Genomic DNA, 13,033 nt, shown 5'->3' with positions numbered 1-13,033 from the left:
TCAGCACGTGTTGCAACAGCGTAGCTTCGTAAAAAAAGAGTGCGGGTACTTTCCTGGCTCGCCTGCAGTCTAGACCTGTCTCCTATCGAAAATGTGTGGCGCATTATGACGCGTAAAATACGACAGCGGAGACCCCGGACTGTTGAACGACTGAGGCTCTACATAAAACAAGATATATGTATGTATGTATGTATACGTACATACATATATGTATACATACATATATGTATACATACATATATGTATACATACATATATGTATGTATACATACTAGGGATGTCCCGATCCGATATTTGGATCGAATCGGCCGCCGATATTTGCCAAAAAATGCGTATCGGCAAGGCATGGGAAAATGCCGATCCAGATCCAGTTACAAAAAAAACTCCGCTCCGTGTTTTCCAACGCACCGATTTAAATAATACATTCCACTTTTCTGCTGCTCCCTAATTTCCGTTCCGCATTTTCCAGCACACCTTCAACACATCCACAGGTCTGTGGATTCTCACGCAGTTGCTTTTAGCTGCTGGCATTACACGACTTGCTCTTCTCACTCTTTTCTGTGTCTCCCTCTCACAGACAGCAAGCGCACCTTCTTACACACGTCACATATTGTCACGTCATACGTCACATACGTATACGTCCTCTCCCAGCAGAGAGGTAGCAGCATGGCTAACGTTAGCTGTGATGCTAGCGCAGCCGTGTGACCAACGTTCTCTCTAAGGTGCGCGCCTGTGCAATTGCGCACTGCTCAAACGTCCTCTGCGCATAGCAATTATATGCCACGCACAAAATCAAATAAAAAAAATAAGCGCATAACAATTTTCGACACACGGACACGACAGAGAAAACAGTTTTCGTCATCATTGTTCAAATATTGTGACGTCTGTCGAGACGCTTATCTCCATTCGGTGCCACACGTCCAAACCATCAAAATGCTGAGGCAAACATTTCCACATCAACACCGTATGAAAAAATTAGTGATTTTTTTAGTTGTGATTTCCTTCTCTGCATGAAAGTTTAAAAGTAGCATATATTAATGCAGTATGAAGAAGAATGTTTTAATGTAGACATGCAAGCCTTGAAAGAATATTTTGAAAATCAAGACTACACTTCCTGCAAATGGGTGCATTTCTACCCTATATTTTAACTTTAGATTTATTCTAATATCAAACTCTTTTGGCTGTCTTTTTGACACTTACATCCGGCGCCCCCCTCCACACCCTGGATTATAAATAATGTAAATAATTCAATGTGATTATCTTGTGTGAGGACTGCATTATGATGATAGTATATATCTGATAGTATATATCTGTATCATGAATCAATTTAAGTGGACCCCGACTTAAACAAGTTGAAAAACTTATTGGGGTGTTACCATTTAGTGGTCAATTGTACGGAATATGTACTTCACTGTGCAACCTACTAATAAAAGTCTCAATCAATCAATCAAAACACATAGAATCATCATACTGGTGTGATTATATGCATCAAGTGTTCATTCAAGGCTAAGGCAAAATATCGAGATATATATCGTGTATCGCAATATGGCCTTAAAATATCGCAATATTAATAAAAGGCCATATTGCCCAGCCCTAGTTCAATGATGCCATTTCTGTTTGTCATGTATCATTTTGTCTATTTTGTGTTTATCCTTGAATAAACAGGTCAGTTTCTTGTTACCAACCATTGTGTATTATTCAAACTCCCCTAATTCAGCTGGCTAGTTGTTATCAAGAGTACTAAAACCCTTTTCAACATGATTCTGACAACTAAGTAGGCTAAATAACTTTAAACTTTAATACATGCTCGGATAGGCCAGTATCGGTATCGGTCAGTATCGATATCGGATCGGAAATGCAAAAACAATATCGGTATCGGATCGGAAGTGCAAAAACCTGGATCGGGACATCCCTAGTATGTATACATACATATATGTATGTATACATACATATATGTATGTATACATACATATATGTATGTATACATACATACATGTATGTATACATACATACATATATGTATGTATACATACATACATATATGTATGTATACATACATACATGTATGTATACATACATACATATATGTATGTATACATACATATATGTATGTATACATACATACATATATGTATGTATACATACATACATATATGTATGTATACATACATACATATATGTATGTATACATACTGTACATACATATATGTATATGTATACATCAGTGAGGCGCAGTCAGGGGAGGCAGGTGAGGCGGGGCCTCACGTGCCATCATGGAAATATATATATATATTTTTTTTTTAAATAAAAAAATAAAATTGTTATATGTATCCAGTGATTATACTATAAAGTTATTTTCCATTTAACTTCACCAGTTTTAGATTATTTTAATTCAAAATCGCTGAATTTTCACATTTGCCGTTCAAATACTGAGAAGAGACTTGCGGTGAGTCAGCAGCCAGTTGAGGCACGTCACTCAGTTGAGCCTCACCATGGATTGCACAATGACTCGGCTAACTGCTGGCCTGCTGTGCAGTGAGACCGTATTGCTATATGAATTATATTATACATTTCCATAGTTTAGTTAGCTGAGGTATATAATGTACAGTGTATTTTGTCAACAACGGTATGTGTGTAACGTATTTCTTGTGCTGAGCAATCATAAAACTGCTGCGAAGACGCACTGGCTGAGGCTCGCAGTAATTCCGCCTCCTGGTGGTAGAGGTCGCTAGTGATCCCAGAGATCATTCTTGCGACTACTCGGCTGCAGAAGAAGTGACAACAAGCAGCAACAATTAGCAGCGATCGTTTATTTTTTCCTCTTGCCTGGACTTTTAACATGGAGGATTACTTATCTAAAATAAAACAGTTTTCTAAACTGGACTTTCAATCGAAGCAGGAGGTAATAATTAAATGAAGATCTCCATCGAGACAGAGAGACTTTTAAAACTGAAGAAAGATAAGGAAGACTTCTATAAACAAGTTATCGATGCTTTTGTTCAAAAGGAGCTGCGCATGGACTTCATTTATAAGTAAAGGTAAGACCATAATCACATTTTTTTTAAATTAAATGTGCTTTTTTGTGTGGTACAGTTTGTATGTGTAAAGTAAAGCTAAGTTAAAGTACCAATGATTGTCACACACACACTAGGTGTGGTGAAATTTGTCCTCTGGATTTGACCCATCCCCTTGATCACCCCCTGGGAGGTGAGGGGAGCAGCAGCGGCGCTGCGCCCGGGAATCATTTTTGGTGATTTAACCCCAAATTCCAACCCTTGATGCTGAGTGCCAAGCAGGGAAGAATGCTGGTATGAGCTTTTAAACATAACCCGTTAACTGCTGCCAATCAAATGGTGAATAAGATACTCTTTAGGGTTCATATGTTTGTAAATCTGACTGTGATGAAGTCAGTGCCTCACCAGCCATCAACCTCACCGCACGTCACTGATACACACACATATATGCATGTATGTATACATAAATGTATGTATGTATATATGTATGCATACCTGCCAACTTTTGAAATCAGAAAAACCTAGTAGCCAGGGTCCAGGGGCCGCAGGCCCCGGTAGGTCCAGGACAAAGTCCTGGTGGGGGGTTCAGGCTTCGCCCCCCGACGCAAAATGATTATTAGCATTCAGACAGGTTAAAATGTTGCTAAAACCATCACTTTTCTATCAGTCACAGTGACTTTTCAAAACAAAAATATTACAGCAAAAATCATATGGGTTGATTGACATGTTTATTTTGTAAGCTAACTTCAATAGTTTGAAATTATTTTGACAGTTAATGCCAGTTATCCTGTCAACCTTTCACAAGACTTCAATTTGTTAATTGAAAGTATAAACAGTATAAACACTTTTTACAGTAAACAAATGGTAAAACAGTACTAAACAATTCCATAAAAAAAAAAATTGGTGTCATTATTAACTTTCTGTCCAAGCTTGTATAATCTACTGCCTTGTTCAATTGTAAAAAATATTCTGTGCCTAAAATTCACATTTCTATCACTATCATACTGTAAACATGGTAAGCTAACTTCATTAAAATTAATAGTCCTGTCAATAGCATGGAATTGCAATTCAAATGTAGTTTTTTTGTAAGCCTTTCAAAAGAATTCAAAATATGAAAAATTAATGAAAATTAATTTAAGCCATCAGACACTTGAAAAGTGGCACATCACATCTCTAATGTAATCATTTGAACTTTTCAACAGAAATAGCACTGCAAAAATATTAAGGACATACTTCTGTATTTTGGTAGTTATGCTGTCAACATTTAACAAGATTTCTTCAACTTGGACTTGAAAGCATAAATAGTATAAACACTTAACAGTATAACAGTACTAAACAATTCCAATAGATAACATTGGTGTCATTACCTTTTTGTTTGCTCAATTATTGCCTCCGTAAATAAAACTTCGGCATTTATCACATCCAAACTATCTGTTTGGGCGACGAAAAACGTTGAAAGTGTTCCACTTGTATCGCTAGCAACGGCATTAGACTTGTGTTTTTTTGTCCCAACGTGGTCTTTTACATGGCTAATTCCTCCGTGTCCGATCGAAAAATCTTGTCTGCACAAGGTGCAATTCGCGTAGTTTTCACCCTTTTTGGAACGGATAATTATTCCGGGATAGGCTTTTGAATATTCTTCACGGAATGACTGCAGTTTTCTTTTCGGTTTAAGACTCGTATGCGATTTTTCTCCGGTTGATTCCATGATCGTTCGCTCGTTTGGAAACAATGGCAACTGGTGCATCGTGCTTGGCAGCGGTGCTATAAATAGCCTCGCGCATGGCATTCGGAATGGCTCGATAGGAAGTTACGGGAAGCAGTGTCGATTGTTGTTACGTGATTTCGTGAATAAAACTTAAATTTTTTTATTTTTTTTTAAATGAATGAAAAACCGTATTTTTTATCACTGCAACCGTAACCCGGAATAGGTTGATGAAAACCGTACTAATTACGGGAAAACCGGAGTAGTTGGCAGGTATGTGACTGTGATGAAGTCAGTGCCTCACCAGCCATCAACCTCACCGCACGTCACTGATATACATACATATATGCATGTATACATACATTCACTTTCCAGAATGCAGGTCACACCTTGTCTTAATGGGTAATCGAGGACAAAAAAACCTAATTAATTTTTTAACAATAAAAACTCATAGCTCCCTTTATAATCGCTTTTTCACAATGGTCCAAATACCATTGCAACAATTTAACCTAGATCTTTGCAAGGGTAGCATGTGTTATGAATATATGTTGCATTGGAATTGCTTAGTCACATTTGGAGGTGACTCCTTGCAGAGGCGCCATGTCTCCTCTACCGGAAGTCTCTTTGCAGGTTTTGATTGACATCAGCTAAATCATGTCAGCCCTCCATTTGGCGGGGCTCCCAACAGGAAAGCGTTTAAAGAGAAATAAAAGTGTGCCACGTCCGCAGTTCCACGGTCAGTGAGAGCTATAATAAGTCGTTCTGTCCAAGTGTTCGTGCTCGCTTTTGCGTAAATCCTCACATTCCCCAATGAAGTTTTGCACGCCATGGTCACGTGACAGAAGGGCGGTGACGTAACGCGTTCTTTATGCTGGAGATTAAATACAACAAAAGTTACTTTCGCTTGCCGATTTTGCGCTAAATCTCGGCGCATTCGTAGCCAGCACCGATTGGGACAGCCCAGAATAACGCAGCCAAATGTTGCTAAAAGACTGAATGAATGAAGAATGAACTTGTCATTGAGTGGATCAAACAAAGATGGAGGCCGCCGTAACGGTTTCTATAGGAGGAGAACAAGCCGAGAAGAACGGCCGCTGGCGGTAGGTGCGTGTTGTAGCATGCAGCGAGGAGCTCAAATGTTCATCTTACCATCTTAGAAGAGGACGAGAAGGAGGCGAAGCAGGAGATGTTGTCACTGAGAGCTCTGAGGAGGACTACACCGAGGAGAGGTCACCTCTGTGAAGACCGACAGTTCAGGCCGCGCCTCTCCGTGCTGACTTCCGGGACTTGTAGTCTTGACGCGCCGTCCCCGCCTGTCCGCCTCCACGTAAAGAACACCATTTCCCGTCGTGCACCGCGCCGCAAAGCCCGCGCCCACCGCACCAAACATGGAGAGCAACTTGTGACTATTTTCATAGACATGTTATAAGTAGACGCAGCATTGGCTGCTGTGACCCGAGAAATTGGGCCGCCATTTTGAAGTGGTGATGAGGAGCCGGCGAGCAGCCTAAACTGACAGTTGACAGGTAGAAAACAAAGATGCTAAAGTGACAGTTGACAGGTAGAAAACAAAGATGCTAACCTGACAGTTGACAGGTAGAAAACAAAGATGCTAAAGTGACAGTTGACAGGTAGAAAACAAAGATGCTAACCTGACAGTTGACAGGTAGAAAACAAAGATGCTAAAGTGACAGTTGACAGGTAGAAAACAAAGATGCTAAACTGACAGTTGACAGGTAGAAAACAAAGATGCTAAAGTGACAGTTGACAGGTAGAAAACAAAGATGTTAAAGTGACAGTTGACAGGTAGAAAAAAAAGATGCTATACTGACAGTTGACAGGTAGAAAACAAAGATGCTAAACTGACAGTTGCCAGGTAGAAAACAAAGATACTAAAGTGACAGTTGACAGGTGGAAAACAAAGATGCTTAAGTGACAGTTGACAGGTAGAAAACAAAGATGCTAAAGTGACAGTTGACAGGTAGAAAACAAAGATGCTTAAGTGACAGTTGACAGGTGGAAAACAAAGATGCTTAAGTGACAGTTGACAGGTAGAAAACAAAGATGCTAAAGTGACAGTTGACAGGTAGAAAACAAAGATGCTAAACTGACAGTTGACAGGTAGAAAACAAATATGCTAAAGTGACAGTTGACAGGTAGAAAACAAAGATGCTAAAGTGACAGTTGACAGGTAGAAAAAAAAGATGCTAAACTGACAGTTGACAGGTAGAAAACAAAGATGCTAAACTGACAGTTGACAGGTAGAAAACAAAGATGAAAAAGTGACAGTTGACAGGTAGAAAACAAAGATGAAAAAGTGACAGTTGACAGGTAGAAAACAAAGATGCCAAAGTGACAGTTGACAGGTAGAAAACAAAGATGCTAAAGTGACAGTTGACAGGTAGAAAACAAAGATGCTAAAGTGACAGTTGACAGGTAGAAAACAAAGATGCTAAGGTGACAGTTGACAGGTAGAAAACAAAGATGCTAAAGTGACAGTTGACAGGTAGAAAACAAAGATGCTAAAGTGACAGTTGACAGGTAGAAAACAAAGATGCTTAAGTGACAGTTGACAGGTAGAAAAAAAAGATGCTAAACTGACAGTTGACAGGTAGAAAACAAAGATGCTAAAGTGACAGTTGACAGGTAGAAAACAAAGATGCTAAACTGACAGTTGACAGATAGAAAACAAAGATGCCAAAGTGACAGTTGACAGGTAGAAAACAAAGATGCTAAAGTGACAGTTGACAGGTAGAAAACAAAGATGCTAAAGTGACAGTTGACAGGTAGAAAACAAAGATGTTAAGGTGACAGTTGACAGGTAGAAAACAAAGATGCTAAAGTGACAGTTGACAGGTAGAAAACAAAGATGCTAAAGTGACAGTTGACAGGTAGAAAACAAAGATGCTTAAGTGACAGTTGACAGGTAGAAAACAAAGGTGCTAAACTGACAGTTGACAGGTAGAAAACAAAGATGCTAAAGTGACAGTTGACAGGTAGAAAACAAAGATGCTTAAGTGACAGTTGACAGGTAGAAAACAAAGATGCCAAAGTGACAGTTGACAGGTAGAAAACAAAGATGCTAAACTGACAGTTGACAGGTAGAAAACAAAGATGCTAAAGTGACAGTTGACAGGTGGAAAACAAAGATGCTTAAGTGACAGTTGACAGGTAGAAAACAAAGATGCTAAAGTGACAGTTGACAGGTAGAAAACAAAGATGCTAAACTGACAGTTGACAGGTAGAAAACAAAGATGCTAAAGTGACAGTTGACAGGTAGAAAACAAAGATGCTAAAGTGACAGTTGACAGGTAGAAAACAAAGATGCTAAACTGACAGTTGACAGGTAGAAAACAAAGATGCTAAAGTGACAGTTGACAGGTAGAAAACAAAGATGCTTAAGTGACAGTTGACAGGTAGAAAACAAAGATGCTAAACTGACAGTTGACAGGTAGAAAACAAATATGCTAAACTGACAGTTGACAGGTAGAAAACAAAGATGCTAAACTGACAGTTGCCAGGTAGAAAACAAAGATGCTAAAGTGACAGTTGACAGGTAGAAAACAAAGATGCTAAAGTGACAGTTGACAGGTAGAAAACAAAGATGCTTAAGTGACAGTTGACAGGTAGAAAAAAAAGATGCTAAAGTGACAGTTGACAGGTAGAAAACAAAGATGCTAAACTGACAGTTGACAGGTAGAAAACAAAGATGCTTAAGTGACAGTTGACAGGTAGAAAACAAAGATGCTGAGGTGACAGTTGACAGGTAGAAAACAAAGATGCTAAACTGACAGTTGACAGGTAGAAAACGAAGATGCCAAAGTGACAGTTGACAGGTAGAAAACAAAGATGTTAAACTGACAGTTGACAGGTAGAAAACAAAGATGCCAAAGTGACAGTTGACAGGTAGAAAACAAAGATGCTAAACTGACAGTTGACAGGTAGAAAACAAAGATGCGAAAGTGACAGTTGACAGGTAGAAAACAAAGATGCTGAGGTGACAGTTGACAGGTAGAAAACAAAGATGCTAAAGTGACAGTTGACAGGTAGAAAACAAAGATGCTAAACTGACAGTTGACAGGTAGAAAACAAAGATGCCAAAGTGACAGTTGACAGGTAGAAAACAAAGATGCTTAAGTGACAGTTGACAGGTAGAAAACAAAGATGCTAAACTGACAGTTGACAGGTAGAAAACAAAGATGCTAAAGTGACAGTTGACTGGTAGAAAACAAAGATGCTTAAGTGACAGTTGATAGGTAGAAAACAAAGATGCCAAAGTGACAGTTGACAGGTAGAAAACAAAGATGCTAAACTGACAGTTGACAGGTAGAAAACAAAGATGCTAAAGTGACAGTTGACAGGTGGAAAACAAAGATGCTTAAGTGACAGTTGACAGGTAGAAAACAAAGATGCCAAAGTGACAGTTGACAGGTAGAAAACAAAGATGCTAAACTGACAGTTGACAGGTAGAAAACAAAGATGCTAAAGTGACAGTTGACAGGTAGAAAACAAAGATGCTGAGGTGACAGTTGACAGGTAGAAAACAAAGATGCTAAAGTGACAGTTGACAGGTAGAAAACAAAGATGCTAAAGTGACAGTTGACAGGTAGAAAACAAAGATGCTTAAGTGACAGTTGACAGGTAGAAAACAAAGATGCCAAAGTGACAGTTGACAGGTAGAAAACAAAGATGCTAAACTGACAGTTGACAGGTAGAAAACAAAGATGCTAAAGTGACAGTTGACAGGTAGAAAACAAAGATGCTTAAGTGACAGTTGACAGGTAGAAAACAAAGATGCTAAACTGACAGTTGACAGGTAGAAAACAAATATGCTAAACTGACAGTTGACAGGTAGAAAACAAAGATGCTAACCTGACAGTTGACAGGTAGAAAACAAAGATGCTAAACTGACAGTTGACAGGTAGAAAACAAAGATGCCAAAGTGACAGTTGACAGGTAGAAAACAAAGATGTTAAACTGACAGTTGACAGGTAGAAAACAAAGATGCCAAAGTGACAGTTGACAGGTAGAAAACAAAGATGCTAAACTGACAGTTGACAGGTAGAAAACAAAGATGCTAAAGTGACAGTTGACAGGTAGAAAACAAAGATGCTGAGGTGACAGTTGACAGGTAGAAAACAAAGATGCTAAAGTGACAGTTGACAGGTAGAAAACAAAGATGCTAAAGTGACAGTTGACAGGTAGAAAACAAAGATGCTTAAGTGACAGTTGACAGGTAGAAAACAAAGATGCCAAAGCGACAGTTGACAGGTAGAAAACAAAGATGCTAAACTGACAGTTGACAGGTAGAAAACAAAGATGCTAAAGTGACAGTTGACAGGTAGAAAACAAAGATGCTTAAGTGACAGTTGACAGGTAGAAAACAAAGATGCTAAACTGACAGTTGACAGGTAGAAAACAAATATGCTAAACTGACAGTTGACAGGTAGAAAACAAAGATGCTAAAGTGACAGTTGACAGGTAGAAAACAAAGATGTTAAAGTGACAGTTGACAGGTAGAAAAAAAAGATGCTATACTGACAGTTGACAGGTAGAAAACAAAGATGCTAAACTGACAGTTGCCAGGTAGAAAACAAAGATGCTAAACTGACAGTTGACAGGTGGAAAACAAAGATGCTTAAGTGACAGTTGACAGGTAGAAAACAAAGATGCTAAAGTGACAGTTGACAGGTAGAAAACAAAGATGCTTAAGTGACAGTTGACAGGTGGAAAACAAAGATGCTTAAGTGACAGTTGACAGGTAGAAAACAAAGATGCTAAAGTGACAGTTGACAGGTAGAAAACAAAGATGCTAAACTGACAGTTGACAGGTAGAAAACATATATGCTAAAGTGACAGTTGACAGGTAGAAAACAAAGATGCTAAAGTGACAGTTGACAGGTAGAAAAAAAAGATGCTAAACTGACAGTTGACAGGTAGAAAACAAAGATGCTAAACTGACAGTTGACAGGTAGAAAACAAAGATGAAAAAGTGACAGTTGACAGGTAGAAAACAAAGATGAAAAAGTGACAGTTGACAGGTAGAAAACAAAGATGCCAAAGTGACAGTTGACAGGTAGAAAACAAAGATGCTAAAGTGACAGTTGACAGGTAGAAAACAAAGATGCTAAAGTGACAGTTGACAGGTAGAAAACAAAGATGCTAAGGTGACAGTTGACAGGTAGAAAACAAAGATGCTAAAGTGACAGTTGACAGGTAGAAAACAAAGATGCTAAAGTGACAGTTGACAGGTAGAAAACAAAGATGCTTAAGTGACAGTTGACAGGTAGAAAACAAAGATGCTAAACTGACAGTTGACAGGTAGAAAACAAAGATGCTAAAGTGACAGTTGACAGGTAGAAAACAAAGATGCTAAACTGACAGTTGACAGATAGAAAACAAAGATGCTAAAGTGACAGTTGACAGGTAGAAAACAAAGATGCTAAAGTGACAGTTAACAGGTAGAAAACAAAGATGCTAAAGTGACAGTTGACAGGTAGAAAACAAAGATGCTTAAGTGACAGTTGACAGGTAGAAAACAAAGATGCTAAACTGACAGTTGACAGGTAGAAAACAAAGATGCTAAAGTGACAGTTGACAGGTAGAAAACAAAGATGCTAAAGTGACAGTTGACAGGTAGAAAACAAAGATGCTAAACTGACAGTTGACAGGTAGAAAACAAAGATGCTTAAGTGACAGTTGACAGGTAGAAAACAAAGATGCTAAACTGACAGTTGACAGGTAGAAAACAAAGATGCTAAAGTGACAGTTGACAGGTAGAAAACAAAGATGCTTAAGTGACAGTTGACAGGTAGAAAACAAAGATGCTAAACTGACAGTTGACAGGTAGAAAACAAAGATGCTAAAGTGACAGTTGACAGGTAGAAAACAAAGATGCTAAAGTGACAGTTGACAGGTGGAAAACAAAGATGCTTAAGTGACAGTTGACAGGTAGAAAACAAAGATGCTAAAGTGACAGTTGACAGGTAGAAAACGAAGATGCTAAAGTGACAGTTGACAGATAGAAAACAAAAATGCTTAAGTGACAGTTGACAGGTAGAAAACAAAGATGCTAAACTGACAGTTGACAGGTGGAAAACAAAGATGCTTAAGTGACAGTTGACAGGTAGAAAAAAAAGATGCTATACTGACAGTTGACAGGTAGAAAACAAAGATGCTAAACTGACAGTTGCCAGGTAGAAAACAAAGATGCTAAAGTGACAGTTGACAGGTGGAAAACAAAGATGCTAAACTGACAGTTGCCAGGTAGAAAACAAAGATGCTAAAGTGACAGTTGACAGGTGGAAAACAAAGATGCTTAAGTGACAGTTGACAGGTAGAAAACAAAGATGCTAAAGTGACAGTTGACAGGTAGAAAACAAAGATGCTTAAGTGACAGTTGACAGGTGGAAAACAAAGATGCTTAAGTGACAGTTGACAGGTAGAAAACAAAGATGCTAAAGTGACAGTTGACAGGTAGAAAACAAAGATGCTAAACTGACAGTTGACAGGTAGAAAACAAATATGCTAAAGTGACAGTTGACAGGTAGAAAACAAAGATGCTAAAGTGACAGTTGACAGGTAGAAAACAAAGATGCTAAACTGACAGTTGACAGGTAGAAAACAAAGATGAAAAAGTGACAGTTGACAGGTAGAAAACAAAGATGAAAAAGTGACAGTTGACAGGTAGAAAACAAAGATGCCAAAGTGACAGTTGACAGGTAGAAAACAAAGATGCTAAAGTGACAGTTGACAGGTAGAAAACAAAGATGCTAAAGTGACAGTTGACAGGTAGAAAACAAAGATGCTAAGGTGACAGTTGACAGGTAGAAAACAAAGATGCTAAAGTGACAGTTGACAGGTAGAAAACAAAGATGCTAAAGTGACAGTTGACAGGTAGAAAACAAAGATGCTTAAGTGACAGTTGACAGGTAGAAAACAAAGATGCTAAACTGACAGTTGACAGGTAGAAAACAAAGATGCTAAAGTGACAGTTGACAGGTAGAAAACAAAGATGCTAAAGTGACAGTTGACAGGTAGAAAACAAAGATGCTTAAGTGACAGTTGACAGGTAGAAAACAAAGATGCTAAACTGACAGTTGACAGGTAGAAAACAAAGATGCTAAAGTGACAGTTGACAGGTAGAAAACAAAGATGCTAAAGTGACAGTTGACAGGTAGAAAACAAAGATGCTAAACTGACAGTTGACAGGTAGAAAACAAAGATGCTTAAGTGACAGTTGACAGGTAGAAAACAAAGATGCTAAACTGACAGTTGACAGGTAGAAAACAAAGATGCTAAAGTGACAGTTGAC

At 38.5% G+C, this 13,033-nt stretch overlaps 1 protein-coding gene across 3 annotated transcripts in view; it reads right to left on the bottom strand.

Annotated features, from left to right (window-relative positions):
• LOC133624453 (malate dehydrogenase, cytoplasmic-like) overlaps positions 1 to 13,033 on the bottom strand; it is a 38,099-nt gene that overhangs the window by 16,411 nt on the left and 8,655 nt on the right. Inside the window, exon 1 of one of the 3 annotated variants that reach the window (XM_061988019.2) lies at positions 5,869 to 5,997. The exons of the other annotated variants lie outside the window; for them this stretch is intronic. Coding sequence (XP_061844003.1) covers positions 5,869 to 5,871 — 3 coding nt within the window. The 5' untranslated portion in view covers positions 5,872 to 5,997. Of the gene's footprint in view, positions 1 to 5,868; positions 5,998 to 13,033 lie in introns of those variants that run through there. 3 annotated transcript variants of the gene reach the window in all.

Source organism: Nerophis lumbriciformis, linkage group LG27 (assembly GCF_033978685.3).
Source record: "Nerophis lumbriciformis linkage group LG27, RoL_Nlum_v2.1, whole genome shotgun sequence".
NCBI classification, from domain to species: domain Eukaryota; kingdom Metazoa; phylum Chordata; class Actinopteri; order Syngnathiformes; family Syngnathidae; genus Nerophis; species Nerophis lumbriciformis.
The sequence above is the reverse complement of the archived record's forward strand: the minus strand, read 5'-3'. Positions and strand labels throughout refer to the sequence as shown.